The sequence below is a fragment of the Lissotriton helveticus genome, chromosome 2_2 (assembly GCF_964261635.1).
Source record: "Lissotriton helveticus chromosome 2_2, aLisHel1.1, whole genome shotgun sequence".
NCBI classification, from domain to species: Eukaryota; Metazoa; Chordata; class Amphibia; order Caudata; family Salamandridae; genus Lissotriton; species Lissotriton helveticus.
In genome coordinates, this window is record NC_136060.1 from 35,691,294 (window position 1) to 35,710,842 (window position 19,549).

The window sequence follows — 19,549 nt, forward strand, 5'->3', positions numbered from 1 at the left end:
CACAGACTGGGTCTGTGTGCCTCACAACGAGGGGAAAGTAGGGGGGGTGGAGGGTTGGGGAGGTGGTGGGAAGGGATAGAAGGGGGAGGGTAGAGGGCTGGGTGTGCGGGGTGAGTGGGTGGAAAATGGGGAAAAAGGGGACGTGGTACAGCCTAGGGCAAAGGTCTGAGATGATGAATAAAAACATGCTAAAGGATCTGATTGGCGAGATGCAAGCACAATGTAATGGCTAATATTAGAATCTGTACAATAAATGCAGGAGGCCTGAATGATTTGAAGAAAAGACAGAGGTTGGCTTATGTGGTTAAACATGAAAAAATAGATATTGTCTGCATACAGGAGACCCATCTTCCCTGGGCTAAACGTAACCAACTGTGTTTGAGTGGTTTTGAACTAGTTGTATGCTCTACGCAGACGTCTACAATTCGTGGAGTTGCTATATTAATCCGGAGGTCCTTAGGTAAAGCAAAGAAAGTGAAAGCTGATAGTCATGGGAGATGGGTTGTTGCTCAATTAGACCTGGGCTTTACGTTATGCGCAACGTATGGCTCAAACCAGGATGAGCCTGAGATGTTTGACTTTCTTGAGGCTGAATTGGTGGGGTGGTCTACCCCGCTGATAGTAGAAGGGGATCTTAATATACCGGCTGATTGGGCTGGTTCCACACCATATTTGGGTCGTAAGCCCAAGGTTTTCCAATCGGTACAATCCCTTTTGGACTCCCACGGGCTGCAGGATGTCTGGGGGACAGAATTTCCTCAGGATTATGGATTTACCTATTTTTCTAATCCAGCACAAAGGTACACAAAGTTAGATTATTTTCTCATCTCTTCATCTGAACTACCTAAAGTTGATATTATTAAACTCCCCAGAGTGGTCTCAGACCATAACCCTTTAGTTTTATCGTATAATTTAGGTTATAGGGAAAGGGGAAGAAATGCTTGGTCGTTTGAGAGGAAGCTACTTAGTGATATTAGGTTTACAGATCATCTGAAAAAATGGGTTTCACAGTTTTTTGCGGCAAACAGGTATAGCACCTCCAGGAATATGGTTTGGGAAACTTTTAAAGCGGCGTTAAGGGGTGAGACCATTAGCTGCTCTGTTAGGTTGAGAAGGGAAGACAGGGGTAAGGTGGAGGCCTTAATGGCGGAATTAGGGAAGGCAGAAGGACAACATATGAACGATATAGCCACCGGGGTAAATAGTACTGAAAGTCAGAAAATCCTCACAGTAGTTAAAGCAGCACTTCAAAAAGAGGTAGCTAAGAAGGTCGTAGGGGAGTATCAAACCAATAGGGTAAAAAGGTATGAGACAGGGGAGCAAACAGGGAGAGCGCTTGCTCTCCGGTTAAGGCAGGAAAAGGCCAGGAATTCCATTGTCCGCATCGAAGAGGATGGGGTTGGGTATACGGAAGTTAAGGATATCCTCACGGTATTTGAGAATTTTTATCAGTGGTTATATGACCATGAAGGATCTAGTAAAAAACTTGGGGAGGGACTCCGAGACTCTGGTCCGGCATTAGAGGATTCAACTAAAAAAGAACTCGATGAGGACATTACGTTATCAGAGGTTACGGCAGCATTGCAGGAGCTAGCCTCCGGGAAGGCTTCAGGTCCCGATGGGATTCCCCTTGAAGTGTATAAAGTTATAGAAGCAGAAATTGCCCCACTTTTATTAGATCTGTTTAATGGGGTTATGTGCTCAGGTGTGATACCTAACTCATAGAAAGAGACAAATATTGCAAAATTCCATAAAAAGGGGAAACCAGTAGAAAAAGCAGGATCATACCGCCCCATATCACTGATTAATTCAGACACTAAACTTTATTCGAAAATATGGGCAAAGAGGTTGGGCAGGGTCATTGGTAGTCTCGTATCCCCGTGGCAGCATGGGTTCGTCCCTGGTCGTGGAACAACTGATCATACTTGTAGGGCAATATCACTATTTGATGCCCAGGCTGCCGCGGGGGGGGGGAGATGGCCATGATCCTGCTCGACCCAGAGAAGGCTTTCGATCGGGTTGATTGGAGCTTTCTCTGGAGTGTTTTAGCGGCAAGGGGATTTGGCTCTAATATTATAGGAGCCCTCAAGGCAATGTATGTAGACCCAGTTGCTAGGGTGACGGCTATGGGTGAGAAATCAGGGGTGATTAACATCAAGAGGGGAACCCGTCAGGGATGCCCCTGCTCCCCTATTCTCTTTGCCCTGTATATTGATCCCCTCATTCAGGGTATTCTGGCATGCCCAGGTATAACTCCAGTGATTTGCAATGGTTACCCAAATAAGATCTTGGCGTATGCTGATGATTTGGCCGTTATAACAACTAACCCACAACAGTCCCTCCCTATCTTGGTGGAGAGGGCGAAAACGTTTGGTGTTGAGTCTGGGTATTTATTAAACGAAGCAAAAACGCAGGTCATATGCTCCAAAAATATTATTAAAACTGACTACAGATTCGTTGAATCATCTACATACCTAGGGGTTAAAATCAATGCCACTGTGGGGAAGATTGTTACTGAGAATTACCTGCCGCTTATTAAGAATATGGAAAGGGAATTAAAAAGAATTGATGTGCTACATCTCTCATTGGTAGGTAGGGTGAATGCAGTTAAAATGTATATGTTCCCTAGAGGGCTATACCTATTCCGTGCTATTCCTCTATTAATAGAGGATAAGATTATGAAACATCTTGAATCTGTGTTTATTAGGTTTGTCTGGAAATATGGAAGGGTAAGGCGTTCTACAAACCTAATGTCGTTACCCACAGAACGGGGGGAATGGCTCTCCCGAACTTGAGACTATATCATTGGGCCTGTCTCTTGGTTCAAATGACTACCTTATTTCAGGGTGAATCTGTCACTGTCACAGGACTCGGGATTGTAGATGGACAACATCCCCCCCAGATTTATAGGATGCTATTGGGCAGCAAGGCTGCAGGTTTGCTGCAGTGTGAGTTGGAGCGGTGTTTTTACAAAAAAACGAGGTTGAAGACTCTGTATGGGGCATGGCAGGTGTGGAAAGCTATAATGAAATTGTTTAATGTTCCGAAAGTAAATCCATATGTACAATTGTGTAACTCGTCTCTTCTCCCCCATCTGAATACTGATAGAAATCTGCAGATGTGGAAGAGAAGGGGGATAAGATCTTTGGGAGATATAGTTGAAGGGGATGGAATCCTGCGATTCGAGACGTTGCAGGGAAGATATGGTATTCCAGATAATCACTGGCTGCTATATGGCCAAGTTACCCGTATGATCAGATCTGTTAGACCAAGGATTTCATCGACAGTGGATTTCCCTTTGATGGAGATACTTTATAAAGGTTGTAGAAAGATCAAAATTATCTATAATTGTTTGGTAGAACGAATCCAGGATGATATTGAGAAAGTGGAGTCTAACTGGGCTTTAAAATTAGGAGATCCTGATGTTGATGTGGATCTTGCTCTGTCATTAAACAAAAAGGTTTTCCGAGCATCTAATTTACGCGCGCAACATTATATGACAATTTTCAATCTATATCATACACCTGTTAAGTTATATGCCTGGGGTATAGCTGAAAATGATAGCTGTCCTAGATGTAATGAAAGTCAGGCCGATATTACACATATGTTCTTTTTTTGTAACAGGTTGGATTCTGTTAAAAAGGAGATAATGAAGTTCTGGGAGGGGCTGCTAGGTCATTCCATCGACCTATCCCCTACTCTAATGTTGCTTGGTATAGACTCTAAATTGGGTTTGGGGGAAGATGAAAGAGCTTTAGAGTTTTTATCTGTTGAAGTATTTCGAATTTTAATTGCTGCAGCTTGGAAGGACGCGATTCCCCCTTCCTTTCAGATGTGGATGTCTAGACTGTTGGGTATCCTTAATATAGAATCATGTCTTTATGAATTTAAAGGTAGGAGGAAGCGTGAGAAGGGCGAACGCCTTTGGGCTCCTGTAACAAACTGGAGAGCAGCCAGAATAGGAGGGTCTCTGATCTAACTATCTGTTTTACAGATTGTCAGGCCTGCTCTTTTAATGCCCTAAATATTTTAGTCCTTCTTCTTTTTTGTTAGGCTTCATTGCAAATTGTGTGTAAATATATGAACTGTTTGACGTGTATTTTATTATCTATATAATATTGAATGAATTTTGTCCTTGTATGTACCACATTCTCAATAAAAAATAAAATAAAAATAAAAAAAAGTTAACTAGAACTGATGAATTTCAGTGGCTTTTTAGTTTCAAATGTAATGTTTAAAGTGACATGTTCACCTAGATAAAAATGTACATTAGCCTTTGTTTTTATAGTGAATATACAATTATATATATATATATATATATATATATATATATATATATATATATTAGAAATTACATTTTATTTCTGCCTTGGTATTGGGGTTTATAAAAGACTTTCTCTTTATATTTGTGCTGAACATAGGTCATGTTTTTTTAAATAAGCCATTTAGGTAGAAGGCACCTTTTGACTTTTAGACTTTAGGCCCCATTTGCAGCGATGTCAGAATTGCAGAGCGCCAGAACACCAGAGTAATAGTGCGCTATAAAAACAAACATGATCACACGCACACTCGTGCATGAATAAACACACAAACGCCGCGCACAGGCTTCATTTGTAACAAGCGAAGCCCCATTTTCTTTCTTTCTTTTACCACCCGCCCGCCCACTGGTAAAAAAATGGTGGGGAGCCACAGCCAACTGCCAATTAGGTCAAGGGAGCCACGGGTTAAAAAAGTTTGGGAGCCACTGCTCTAATCCATTACCTTTGCAGAACGCAATTTCAGAAGTATGTCAGAAAGAAGCTCAAAGATTGGCCTTTTGGATAGGCCCAAGGAGGAAACAGGAGAAGAGCCCTGTGCTGGACAGATCAAAGCTCTGTAAAAGATGAGGCGTACAGGATTAATTTTACCCCTCTCATGCCCACAACTCTGTGAATGTCCTAAGTGCAAGTCGTACACCAAGAATGGAGACCACAATGTCTAAGAGGTAGCCCCATTCCTCAGGAGTTGTAGTAGCATGATTGGTTATAGGTCAGCAAGTAAAGGAACTAACCAATACACCAAAGAGGGAAGTAGAAGTAGACGACATAAGACTCTGTCTCTTGATGCTTAGAAAAAAACTAGGTAAGACGGTGCATTCAATTTTCTCCATCTTGGTATTTAGAAGAAGCACAAGTAAAGGGAGGAGAAAATAAAAGCAATCAGAGGTAATGAGCTGGAGACGTCAGAGATCTCATGCCGCAGACCACATTGCTGGTTCACTCAGAGACCTGGTTGTGCATCCTGGCCATCAGGACCTGACACATAAGGGGGTACAAACCTGCATTGCAAGCAAGTTGGACTCTAGTCCCTGGTACTTTGAACACCGTACTGCCTCCTGCCTAGAACCAAGCCAAGGGCATTGATGCAAGGTGAAGATGTTGCAGGTATTCTGCTTAGAAACAGAACTATGCCTGGGACCACAGACCATCAGTAGGAAGAAACAGAGCCAACATACAATATCAGTAGCTATGGGCCCCAATCCAGATTAGCTCATAGTGCCTTACTTGCTCTCCTAACCTTTCCAGAGAACCAAGTAAATTGGCAACCCAGAACACAACACTCTAGACACGGTCGGGGATCACCGTAGCTGGGCCTACTCTTTTGTTCGCTCACTCATACGTATCCACAATAAATTGAGAAGAGATAAGAAGAACGATTACAATATTTTTGAAACTACAGTGCTCTTTTTCTAATAACTGTGCTGCAATTAAAAGACATAAACAGGTCAGAAATGTGATTACCATAATCAACAGACTGTACTCAATGAAAAGTTCGGTCGTACTGAAAGATGTAGAGTCGCCCTCTAGTGGTTAGGCTACGTCATCACGTAGCGTGAGCGGCGGCCATCTTGGATCGCGCTAGAAACGCGCGATTCGAGAGTCGGAGATTGGAGAGTTAGGCAGCACGCTCGGCGCTCTCTAACGTGTAGAGCAAGTAGAATAAATATTGTTGCCTGCACATCAGCAAGTGTCCTGTCATCATTGCAGGGAACAACTACTTTACAGTGGCGACAAGGCTGGGACCTGCAACCATCAAAAAAAAAAAATGATAAATAAGAAAGAAAGACCCAGCACTAAGAAGCAAGACAGGCCCAACGCTGAGAGGAAGTAGGAGTACCACAGAGAGCATGGCAGAAGGGCAAGGAGACGCACCAGAGCAGGGTGCATGCTGGCACGACCAAGTACGAGGGCAACCAGTCCCAAGGAACAGGGGGAGGAATAGGCCCCTAGTACCCCCACGCAAGGCAAAGAAAGGGAGGTGCCTGCAGCCAACCCAGCAAACAAAGAACATAAAAACCGGAGGGGAACTTAAAAGGGAGAGCCACGAACCGGACAGGGGCCCTGGCGGAGTCAAGGAGAAGTGGAGCAGGGGGTACAGAGAGTCCCCAATTCCAACCAGAGCAGGGGGAGGAGACTAGCATGCCAGGCAGTCCCAAGAGCCAGGAAACAGCACCGAAAAAGCGCGAAGAAATGTGCGCGCAAGCGTCTTCAATGACGACTCCAATCCCAATCCTACCAAAACCGGGAGAGCCCCTGATGAAATGGGAGGACTGGAGAGAGTGCATTCGCAATTATATAGAAGCCCTGGAAGACGAGAACGAAGAAGCGTTCACGAGCAAAAGAAAAAAAAGAATATTACTACACAACTTGGGTCCAGAAGGGATTAGGGTATTCCAAAACCTGGTACCCAAGCCTAGACAAGCTGCAGATGACGACGTGTTTGCGCATGCCATAGAGGAACTCAATCAGCATTACAGGCCAGCAGTATGCACGTCTATAGATCTGTATAATTTCCAGCAGAGAAAGCAAGAAATAGGGGAGTCAATTGATGAGTACGTGGCAGCGTTGAAGAAATTAGCGACGACGTGCAAATTTGGCGCGCTGCACGACGATTTCACAAAGGACCAGATAGTGATGCACACCACTAACAAAACAGTGCAAGACAAATTGTGGGCGAGCGGCGATGCCACACTGAAGGAAGTGATTGAGATTGTAAAAAAGGCTGAGTTGACGAAGAGATGTGCGGATGCAGCCAAGAGAGAACCGGTCGCGAGACCTATGGTGAACAAGGTAGACGACGAAGAACCCGAGGGAAAGAACAAAGGCACAGCGACAAACAGTAGAGGGCCCAACAAATGTCTGGGGAAGCCGGCGCAACAAGGGAAGCAAAACAGAGGAGCCAGAAACACGTGCTATCGCTGTGGCAGCCAAGCCCATGAGGCCTATGACAAGAGATGCCCGGCGTTCCGAGCGAAGTGCATGTTCTGCAGCATAACAGGGCACTACAAAAAGGTATGTCGCCCGAAAGCAGGCCGCAACACGGTGAAATACGTGGAACAAGATTCGGAAGAAGCAGAGGATAGAGGGCAGGAAGAAGAAGACACAGTGCTGTGCATAGAAGATCACGTACTGGGCGTGGACGTCCGAAGATCGAGCAAACCGCAGTGTGACATGCTAATAGGAGGTGTACAGATAAGCATTGTAGTGGATTCGGGATCACCGTATACCATCGTCCAAAGAGCAGTATGGAATGAGAAGTTTAAGCCCCACTTGGGACCACGATTGGAACCTCCGGATATAAGACCTGTCTCGTACACGGGAGAACAAATCCCCATGGTAGGATACCGAGCGCTAAAGTTTTAATTCAGTGGACGGAGTGCGGAGTGCAAACTGTATGTAGCGGAAAAGGGCCCTTCGGTCCTAGGCTGGATGGATCAAGGAGATCTGGGCATAAAACTAGACCCAGGAGGTGACATACAAGTGTTGATGACAGCACCGGAACAATGGCCTGACTTAGAAAAACTGAAGAGGTACTTCCCTAAGGTGTTTGGAGGGAAAGTCGGGAAATTGGAAAAGTTCATGCACAAAATAGAACTCAAGGACAATGCCACACCAGTATCGCATAAGGTACGGAATGTCCCCATTGCAGTGAGAGAAGCAGTGCAACAGGAATTGCATGGGTTGGAGAAGACTGGAATAACCAAACCCATAAACTGCGCAGAGTGGCTGGCGCCTCTAGTGGTAGTAATGAAACCCAATGGCAATGTCATGCTGTGTGTGGACCTGAGAGAATTTAAAAAGTGCATTGTGGTGGAAAAGTTTCCATTACCCCGTATCGAAGAAATGTTGGCCAGGACCAAAGGACTAAAATGGTACTCCACTATCGATCTGACGTCTGCATATCACCAAATAGCCCTACACCCGGAAAGCAGGAAGCTAACATCGTTCATAACACCCTTTGGGTGTTACCAATTCCGCAGAATGCCATTTGGACTTGCCTCGGCAACAGCCCTCTTCCAGAATCTCATACACCGTCTCTTCAAGGACATGGAAGGGGTGCAATACTTCCAAGACAACATACTGGTGATGGGGAAAGACCGGAGAGACCACGACACCAAATTAGCCAAGGTGCTAAATGTTCTGGAAGAGAAAGGCCTGACAGCGGAGTGGAAGAAGTGCCGTCTAGGGATGGTTTCAGTCACCTACCTTGGACACGAAATAGGAGAGCAAGGCATTACACCAAAAAGGAAAAATGTGAAGGCCATTTACGACACCCCACCTCCCTCCAGCAAGGAAGAAGTGAGATCCTTTCTAGGGATGGCTGAGTACTACATCATCTGAGGCAACTCACAAGGGAAAAAAACCATGTTCACGTGGACAGAAGAAACGCAGAAAGAATTCGAGAGCATCAAGAACGATGTCAGCCAAACCATACCCCTGCAAGGGTATGACCCGCAAGGACAAACAGTGTTGACGACAGACGCCAGTGACAAAGGACTGGGAGCAGTCCTTATGCAACAAAGGAGAAATGGAACAACTGAAATGCTCAGCTTTGCTTCCAGAGCCCTATCTGATAGAGAAAAGAAATTCAGTGTCATAGAGAGGGAGATGCTGGCAGTGGTATGGGCCATGGGCAAATTTCTCCAGTTCCTCTGGGGCAAGAGATTACAACTGAAGACAGACCACAAACCACTTGTAAGAGTACTCACGTCCAGTGGACATGCAAGCGCCACCCCCAGGATAGCCAAGATGATTCTGAAATTACTAGAGTACCGATACGATGTGGAGTACATCCCGGGAAGCAAGAACAAGGTAGCAGACTACCTTAGTAGAGCCGCTGCGATGGAGGAAGTAAGTGAAGGAACGGAAGCGAGCGAAGAGATGGTGGCCTTGATGGAAGACCCGGAGAAAGTAATTAGCAATCAAGAGTGGACGGAAGCGTATAGGGAAGACCTGTACATCCATGAAGTGAAGGAACACATAGTTGGAGGGTGGCCTGAAAAAAGGTACCTACGAACAACCCTTAGGAAATTTTATGAAGTGAGAGAAGAATTGTCCCTAGACGATAAAGGAACCTTTCTGTACCGAGGAGACAAAGTTGTACCCCCTGCGGTGTTAATACCACGATTGTTGGCGACACTACATGAAGGTCATCTGGGGATCGTGAAAACCAAGATGAGGGCCAAGCAGGGATATTGGTGGCCAGGAATGGACATACAAACAGAGAGACATGTGAGAGAGTGTGACCAATGCCAACGAGCGGATAAGACAATGACGCCGTTGAGACCAGCCCTAGGGAAATTCATCAATCCGAAGAATCCGTGGGAGGAACTATCCGTAGATATATTGGGACCAATACTAGATGACCAAGGGACTCCAAAATATCTATGTGCCATAGTGGACAGATACTCTAAATGGCCTGAGGTGCACATTCAAGAGGAAATGGACACTGAAACGATACTCAAGTTCCTCACTGCGACCTTTCTCAGGGAAGGTATTCCCAAGTCGATATTGAGTGACAATGGTCCCCAGTTTACCTCAGAGAAATGGCATAGGTATATGGAGAGAAATGGGATCACATCCAAATATACTTCCATATATCATCCGGTCGGAATTGGACAATTGGAACGCTTCAACAGAGTGTTAATGGGATCCATCCAGGCAGCCATCATGAGGGGCAAAGACTGGGAAAAGGAGGTCTTAAACATGATATGGGCCTACCGCATAACCCCTACGAGCTCGGGGTACAGCCCCTTCCAAATTCTAAGGGGTAGAGATCCCTTCACGAAAGATAACCTGGCGTGGAAGGAGAAGACTGTAACCAGTAAATGGTCCCCTGCAGTGGTGCAGTATAATCTAGAAAAAGCCCAAACGATTTATACAGAACATTACAACAGAAGGAAGAATGTGAAGGAAACATCCCTGGAGGAAGGAGAATGGGTCAGGGTCAAATTGGCGGTATTACAGAAAATAGGTGACATCAAATACAGCCGACCCTTACAGGTAAAGGAGGTGTATGACCGGGCTGCATTGCTCAGTGATGGGAACGTGTGGTCCCAAGATCGCATGTCCCGATGCAACAAGATCTTACAATGGCACCTTGAAGACAGAGAGCAAGTAACAACAGATCGCAGGACGCAGGAGAATGACAGCGCGATCCAGGGAGGGACCGGAAATAGAGCAAAGGGGCAGTGAAAGTCCTAGAGCAGAGGTACACCCCCGAGAAGAGAGAGAGACTCCCTGCAGAGAGATACCGAGAACACAAGAAGGTAGAGAGATGGGGTCTACAGTGAACAGTCCTAGAGAAGTGACTTCCACCCCGGTAAGACGGAAAAGGGGGGGCAGATTGATTGTGAGGCCTTCTAGGTACCGGGACTTTGAGCTGGGAGAAGAAAAGTAACCATCTATATATAGAGACTGCTCTGCTCATTGTTGGTAAAAAGGGGGAGATATGTAGAGTCGCGCTCTAGTGGTTAGGCTACGTCATCACGTAGCGTGAGCGGCAGCCATCTTGGATCGCGCTAGAAACGCGCGATTCGAGAGTCGGAGAGTTAGGCAGCACGCTCAACGCTCTCTAAAGTGTAGAACAAGTAGAAAAAATATTGTTGCCTGCACATCAGCAAGTGTCCTGTCATCATTGCAGGGAACAACTACTTTACAAAAGACAGATCTGCCAACGCCTACCTTCGCTATAGAAACTCAGTATTATATTATAGATCATTAGGATAAGGGGATCCCATCAGGCCACGGAGCTCTACCTCTCGCCTTTGCTCTGCGAGAATGGGTTCCCTCCATTTTCAAAACGACAAGTCATCGGTCTAATTAGCTATATTGTTAATATAGGAGTGTTGTTATTTAGTCATCAGTGGGGGTGTCACAAGATTTAACTTGAAAATGCCGATGGAAGTAGAAAAACTTTCAATGATCTGCATTGAAAGGATATGATGGAAAATCACAAGAAAAAATTGGTTAGTTCGGTGTGGTAGTTATGGTCCGTCCTACACTCGAATAAAGATCATCGAGAAGTATGCACTTTAAATGATGCTAATCACGTGTCGCTGAGCTAAGGATCTGGTGAGTTTTGTGAGGACGTGTCGCTTCTGGCTGAAGAAGCTGTGCGTTCATGCTGAAAACTTTGCTACTGGTTTGGCACGTACGCTCATGTCAATAAAAAAACAACAAAAAAAACACAATACCACTGCAGTAAACATGTAACACACTGAGAAACGAGCTCACCATGGCGATTGTGACTGTGAAGCTGTAGCGTATATGATTCGGCAAACAGCTGGCCCTGCATCCCTCCACAGTAAGCTATCCTGCCTGTGCTGACTCTAAAAGAACAGGAAAAGGAAGAACTAGTTTCTGTGAAAAACCTCGCGCCATCTTGTGGTGAAGTATGCCTAGCATTGACCATAGGAGTGTTACACGGGAATTTTTTTTCTTACTGATTCTGGATAGCTTTATCAATAATTAGACCACACCACATATTCCTGAACAAAATCAAGTATTACTAATGATAGCAACGGGGCTATCTTTAATCGGTGTTTTTTATCAAACGGCTTTTAACAAACCATATAGGACAAGCGCTGTTTAGTATGTGGTTTCCTTACGCATCTCCATATACTATGTTTAAAAAGCATCTTACACTTGTGGACGGCTATTTAGCAGAAGGCTACCAGTTTGTCAATTCGTCTCCAGTCGCTTCCGTCACGATACCCAACATACTTTGCGAACATTTAGCTTGCTTGTGTGAGTCATTGGACTGTACCACAATTTCTAAACTCCGGGGAGGTCACGTTAATTTCAAACGTTGCTTGTTTCTCTTGCTTCGTACTATCACAGCCTGTAAAACAAAAACCGTGATTTAGAGCATTCTTCAATTTCAACGACTATATAATATAAAGTTGTCTCATTCCACATAAAGTCGATATTCTTACAGTCGACCATCCCGAATCCCTAGCAACCAGAAACAAAACTTTTGGAGTGACAAGAGAGCGTCAGGGCAACTGAGGGAGAGGGGGCGTCTGCGCCAGACGAGTGCTCGGAATAGATCACAAATCTCTTTATAGGTATCGTACTCGCCTTTATATTTGATTTTCAAAGTGAGTACTTTTCTGTTTCCAGTGCTATAAATTACAAATTTTTCAGTGTCTGACAATGAGATAAAGTGTTCACAAATTATCGAATAGTGACTCATGAAGTTTTCATTTCTCAGCCCCCAACTAACCACCCCTCCTCTCCCAGTACTGGGTCTAATGATTTCAATGCTTGTTGATTGCAGTGCCTATTATCTTCAGTGTCAGTGGTGCCTAGTGTGTTTATGGTTTTCTTTGGTGTCCTTGGTTTATAGCACTTTGGTTACCAGTAGCTGTAGTTTTTTGGGCTGTAGGTATCAGTTTGTAGTTCTCAGTGTCTGAAGTCAGTCTCATGTATTTTCCCTTCCTTTCGCAACAGGTTGTGGTGTCTGTGGTGTTGTGGGCCCCCGGCCCACATGCTAGATAAGTAATGCACACAGAGGCATGCTTATTGTGTTGGTAACCAGGCCTTTTATTGACAGGCTCCCGTCACTCTTGACGCCTGTGAGGAATGCGTGTGGGGGTGCAAGTGTGCCCACTCCCGTAGGGGAGTGGCTACTAACTCTGTGCCTGTCGAGACACTAGAACGTGTCTCGCAGGACACAACTTTCCTGCCAAATTTTAATAAAAACAAAGGTTTCCTAGTCCAACCTCTAGGGCGAAATGACAATGAAATATACACCACAGGGTCTATCAGCTTCTCAGGTCAGGCATCCATAAGACAGCAGACCAGGACTGGTAGCACAACGATCTCGGCATGCCCCCATTATTTAACCCGTGTGATTCAGGACACGAGCGCTTGCTTGGAGATATCCGCTGCACTCTAGTAACATGCTGGTGGAAGCATGCCCTTTGGTCCCAGTTGGCTTCCTTTCGCTAACCTGGAGGATGGTATGTGGAGAATAATAACAGTTCATTAACTGGGTGCACCAAGATCATGGTTGGAGTCCATGGTGAAAGTTCACTGGATTATTTCTGGATCACCTGAAGTCTCTCTTAGGCTGTCTTGCTGTGTTCGGTGACCTGTGGGCAGCAATGTCTCTTTCAGCTCTCCCGCCTGGGAAGGCCCTTCTTCGGGCTTGCCACGGGACAGCTGATAGGCTGCGATTGGGGCTGCGTATGTGCCAGCTCGAGGCAGCTGCAAACCGCCGACTAGCCAGTAGCCAGTCTCTCGCACAAACCTCAAGGGTGTGTGGATCTTGGTCAGGACATGCTCTCGCTGCAGCAGTTCAGGTGCAGACCAGGTTAGCAGGTGGCCTCTGAGTCTTCTTGTTGGCTAGCTTGGCAATAGCGTAGGACTCCAATCCATGTGTATTCGAGATGGTGTTGGTAGACGCACTTGAGGACTGGCATGGTGGCATTGCCAGCCGGGTGGTGAATCTGGACAATGGCGGGTGATGACTTGCATTGATGGATGCAGGCGTTTAGTCCGGAGTCGATCGCCTGAGGCAGGGAGTGGCCAGGTACCTCCATGTTCTCTCGGGAGGCACTTCATGTACTTGGACTTCATGGGCTGTTGGGACTTGATGACAGAGGAGTGATGAACACGCTGAGAAAAGTAAGTCTTGAGACTCGGTTCGCACAGGTTGTGCGGTTTACTCTCGGACTCCCGCTGTGCGGTTGCCAGTTACTTCTCGGGTCATCCCCCTCTTCCCTTGCTGTCGCTGTGTCAGGACTCATTCCTGTTGTAGCTTGGGTTTTCTTCATCGTGTGGCCCTGACACTCACCACTCTCTCTTTTGACCTCAGCTGGTTGTCCGATTCTTGGTGTAGACCCTCCGGTCACACTTCCACATTTATTGCTGAGTGCGGTGTCATGCACATGGCACTGATGATGTAGCTGTCATGGGGCCTGGACGACAGATAGCACTGATTAACTAGGAGAGAAAGTTTCAGAATGGACGTCATAGCCACGTGACCGCGTCTTCTGAATCTTCTCTTGCACCTCTGGCATCTGCGGTCAGGGGCAGGTATGCCGTTCGACTCCAACTGCCGACACCCGGGGCTGGACGGTCTCCCTGTGAAACGATGGGAGCAACGCGGTTTGCGCTTGCTGCGGCTTATGTGTGGTTCTCCCTTGGTGCTGTCGCCAGGGCCGTCGGTCCGCCTTGGTGGCTGTCTGGTGTCTTTGGAGGTGTTCTTGGCTTGTGGTGCTACGAGTCCTTGTGCTTCTCCTCTTGTTGTCTTTGACGCACCTGTGTTTGTCCAGCTCTTCTGGGTGACACAAATTTCCACTCTTCTTTTGCTTTTTCTCCGGGTGCAGTGACAGGCACCATGTTCTAACAAAGCCAACAGGGCTTTTTAACTTCAATGGTCTCCGGTCTACTCAGGCAAAACTTCAGTCGCTCTTCTCGGCTGCATGGCGAGCAGCCATCAATCTTGGGTGCTCCTTCTTCAGGCAGCTTCTCAACGCTCCTACTCCGAATGTTCCCTCTCCAGGGAATGGCTTTCACGGCAGTGGTGAGCTGTGGTGGTGGGTGGCCACTTGTAGTGTACGACTCTCCTCTCGTCAGCCTTGGGTCACTGACGACTCCTGCTTGAGGCAGTGTGAGGGAGGACATTGTGCTGCGTTTGGTGCCTTCTGGGCTCCATTGCTGCTGTGGAGATGTAGGGGATCTCCCTGCTGTCTCTAGCAGTGCTTCTTTTCGAAGAGGTCTCTCTCTTCTGGGCGTTTGCCCATGCTGACACGCTTCTGACTGCATGCTTCGCGAACCTCTGACTTTGCTTGCTCTTGGTCCTTCTTCCAGGTGCCCTCTTCTGGCACATGGTGTGCCCATTCTGTGGCTTGCAGTGGTGCACGGTCATCACCAGGGTGGGTGGCACAATTTCCTCGCTTGCGGTGGCATCAGACGACCACTGGGGGTTGCGTACGTGGCACATTTTCTCCTTGCACCTTCATGGGCTTGATTGCTTTTCGATCCCATCAGTGGACCTTGCTTGTCCCCTTGGTGCTTATCTTAGCCCTGGGGTCATTGGCAGCGTCCTTCTTAACTGCGGCAGCTTTGTGGCTATTTGAGTGCTCTCTACTGTTGCGCCTCGACCTGGCACAAGTGCCTCTTCATGTTCTGTGGTTGCACTGTTCATGCCACTTTACATGTTGCTGCAGGTTAGGGGCATCTTCTTCTGACTGGCTGTGCTTTCCAGCGATGTGGTACTATAAGGGGAAGCAGCCACTAGATGGCACTGTAGTGTTCTCCTGCAGTTATGTGGATGAAAGAGAACTTTTATTCTCTGGGGATAGCTCTACTGTCCTTGTCCATTTGATTCTCACATGATGTACACTTGGATAGCTCCTCCAGCTGGGAAACGGTGCGTGAGACGTCCTCTAGGTGGCGCTGCAGCCACTCATGGTTTGAAAACCTGCTGCAGGCCGTGTGTGACCGGACTTCGTCCTTGCCTCAGTGCCCCTCAGAGGGAGTGCAGCTATCTTGCACACAGTGCTGTTGAAGCAGGCACATAAGGAACAGTAGGGGAGTAGCGGTCTCAGGCTCAACTGTAGCTCTGTCCGGGGTACTGACATGGAGCTAGGGGTACTGCTTGCGTAATGATGTGGGGCATGTTCACTGCCGAATCAATGCTGGCCCCGTGCATTTCACCCTTGCTGGGGTGGCACAAGTGCTTGTTCATTTTGAGGGTTGCTTGCTGTCCAACTGTGGGTGCGTACTTTAAAGTATCTGCTAGGTGGCGCCGCAGTCGCTCTTTGCTTGGTGCGGGCCCTCAGCTGCGGGGGCTGGTGCTGCTGAATGCTCTCTCACACACACCGGCCAGCCACTTTTTGTGATCCTGTGTCTGCTAAGGTATTGAGCACAACACTGCTCGAGTGTCACTGGCCTCGTCTGGAGCTAGCAGCGTGAAGAGAAAAGCCAGCGTAGTCACCGGAAGGCATGCAATGCCGGCTGACTGGTTTCTCCTATGGCGGTAGGGACACGTGGTGATGCAGCTCCCGTCCTCTTGCACCACACTGGTGTAATCGCCACACTTTGAAAGTGGCAGGCTGCACCTCCGGTTTCACCCTACAACGCTGATGGCGGCGGGTGATGCAGCCAGCCGGCCACACCGGCTTATGGACGCCTATGCGGGGTTGGACCAGAGCAACCACAGCAGGGCCTTCCAAGTGAGTGCTTATGTATTTATCTGTCTCGGCCCGGCCGGTGGGAACTGTCTCAGCTGCGGGTGGACTCCCCATGTGACGGGTGCTTTCATTTACTGCAGAGCGCGTCTCCGCTCCTGTGCAGCGACAACGTTGACGCTGGTGCTGCAGGAGGCATGAAGGCTTTGATTCAGTGGTAAAACCAAAGGGTATGATGGACGGAGTGTTGAACAATGCAAGCACTCACTCCCAGTCAACTGATCTGGGTTTAATCCATCATCATTCTTTAGCTCACTCCGCCACCCCAGTTCAGACATGGCCATAGTCAAATCAGTCTGACCCTGTGCCTCATGGGAACAGTCCAGCCCATGGGAACAGTCCAGCCCAAACTGCCAAGCCATGTCTTCCCTGGACTGGAAACAAGCATCCTGGGACCGGTTTCTGGCTAATCAGCCGCCATCAGCCAGACTAGCTTGAATCCAGTGGCAAGGTGAGCAAGGGACTCACATCTGAGCGTACCCTGCCAATTTAGGGCGAACAAAGCAAAACCAAAGGGGATGATGGACAGAGTGTTGAACAATGCAAGCACTCACCCCCAGTCAACTGATCTGGGTTTAATCCATCATCATTCTTTAGCTGACTCCGCCACCCCAGTTCAGACATGGCCATATGCAAATCAGTCTGACCCTGTGCCTCATGGGAACAGTCCAGCCCAAACTGCCAAGCCATGTCTTCCCTAGACCGGAAACAAGCATCCTAGGACCGATTTCTGGCTAATCAGCCAGGCTAGCTTGAATCCAATGGCAAAGTGAGCAAGGTACTCACGTCTGAGCATACCTTGCCAACTTAGGGCGAACGAAGCAAAACCAAAGGGGATGATGGACGGAGTGTTGAACAATGCAAGCACTCACCCCCAGTCAACGATCTGGGTTTATTCCATCATCATTCTTTAGCTCACTCCGCCACCCCAGTTCAGACATGGCCATATGCAAATCAGTCTGGCCCTGTGCCTCATGGGAACAGTCCAGCCCAAACTGCCAAGCCATGTCTTCCCTGGACCGGAAACAAGCATCCTGGGACCGGTTTCTGGCTAATCAGCTGTCATCAGCCAGGCTAGCTTGAATCCAGTGGCAAAGTGAGCAAGGGACTCACGTCTGAGCATACCCTGCCAACTTAGGGCGAACAAAGCAAAACCAAAGGGGATGATGGACGGAGTGTTGAACAATGCAAGCACTCACCCCCAGTCAACTGATCTGGGTTTAATCCATCATCATTCTTTAGCTCACTCCGCCACCCTAGTTCAGATATGGCCATATGCAAATCAGTCTGACCCTGTGCCTCATGGGAACAGTCCAGCCCAAACTGCCAAGCCATGTCTTCCCTGGACCGGAAACAAGCATCCTGGGACCGGTTTCTGGCTAATCAGCCGTCATCAGCCAGGTTAGCTTGAATCCAGTGGCAAAGTGAGCAAGGGACTCAAGTCTGAGACTGATTTGCATATGGCCATGTCTGAACTGGGGTGGCTTGGTGAGCAAAATAACGATGGATTAAACCCAGATCTGTGACTGGGGGTGAATGTTTTGCCATTGTGCAACATTCCGTCCATCATCTTGTGTGTTTTGCTGTTCACCCTATGTGGGAAGGGTATGCCAAAAAGGTGGGTCCCGTGCTCACTAAGCCACTGGAGTCAAGCTATCCTGGCTGAAGACAGCTGATAGCCAGAAACCGGTCCTAGGATGCTTGATTCCGGTACAGGGAAGACATTGCTTGGCAGTTCGGGCTGGACTGTTCCCATGAGGCACAGGGTCAAGACTGATTTGCATATGGCCATGTCTGAACAGGGGTGGCATGGTGAGCAAAATACCGATGGATTAAACCCTGATCTGTGACTGGGGGTGAATGTTTTACCATTGTGCAACATTCCGTCCATCATCTTGTGTGTTTTGCTGTTCACTCTATGTGTGAAGGGTATGCCCAGACGTGGGTCCCATGCTCACTAAGCCACTGGAGTCAAGCTATCTTGACTGTAGACGGCTGATAGCCAGAAACCGGTCCTAGGAGGCTTGATTCCGGTCCAGGGAAGACATGGCTTGGCAGTTCGGGCTGGACTGTTCCCATGAGGCACAGGGTCAAGACTGATTTGCATATGGCCATGTCTGTACTGGGGTGGCTTGGTGAGCAAAATAATGATGGATTAAATCCAGATCTGTGACTGGGGTGAATGATTTGCCATAGTGCAACATTCTGTCCGTCATCTTGTTTGTTTTGATTCTGTGGCGCCTGGTAGTAGAGAGCTGTTTTCTCTCCTTCTGGTGGCAATCTCTTGCTGACTGCTGGCCGCGCGGGGGCTGGAGACTCGACTCGCTGTCTCCCGTGGTTGCCGATTACGGCATTCGGATGAGGCGCCTCACCTCCCAATCGAGAAGGCTGCAGGGGACGACCAGGCAACAGGGGTGCGAGTATCGAAGCAGCATGCTCGACGTCAGCGATGACGCGTTTGGGTGGCATATGTTTCCTGCTATACATTTTTCCCTCGCAGGCGGCAAGGTCTGCTTTGGCCAGTCTCACGGCCAAGCTCAGGGGTTGTAATGTTGTGCAACACCACGCTTGGTGCTGGCTGTACCTGACCTCCATGGGGTCAAGGGATGCTTCCTTTGTTCGGCGCCGGCTTCCTATCACGCTGCCTAGTCTTCCAGCAGGTGGGTGGCAGCGGGGCACCGATTTGTGGAAGCTGAGCCTTCTCTTCCCTTTTCTCTTTTGCAGTCAGAAGCTGTCATGCGCTCACCAGGCATGGGGGAGCTTTACGCCCTCGCCATTGTTCCCCGGATCAAGCACAAAACGGCTGATGCCGAACACATGGGGCTCAACCCTCTCGTCGCCAATGTGGTGTTGTGGGCCCCCGGCCCACATGCTAGATAAGTAACGCACACAGAGGCATGCTTATTGTGTTGGTAACTGGCCACGAGCATGTGCACCTGGGCCCTTTTATTGACAGGCTCCCGTCACTCGTGACGCCTGTGAGGGATGCGTGTGGGCGTGCAAGTATGCCCACTCCCATAGGGGAGT

General features: G+C 48.0%; 2 protein-coding genes across 2 annotated transcripts in view; one reads left to right on the forward strand and one right to left on the reverse strand.

Moving 5' to 3' along the window:
- Nucleotides 1-11,650, reverse strand: part of UFSP2 (UFM1 specific peptidase 2) — a 228,999-nt gene extending 217,349 nt beyond the window's left edge. Inside the window, exon 1 of the mRNA XM_078678042.1 lies at nt 11,556-11,650. Within this exon, the coding sequence (XP_078534168.1) occupies nt 11,556-11,558 (3 nt within the window). The 5' untranslated portion in view covers nt 11,559-11,650. The remainder of the gene's footprint in view (nt 1-11,555) is intronic.
- A 599-nt stretch (nt 11,651-12,249) lies between these two features.
- Nucleotides 12,250-19,549, forward strand: part of CFAP96 (cilia and flagella associated protein 96) — a 221,294-nt gene continuing 213,994 nt past the window's right edge. The window contains exon 1 of the mRNA XM_078678866.1: nt 12,250-12,388. The gene's annotated coding sequence lies outside the window, so the exon portion shown is untranslated. The remainder of the gene's footprint in view (nt 12,389-19,549) is intronic.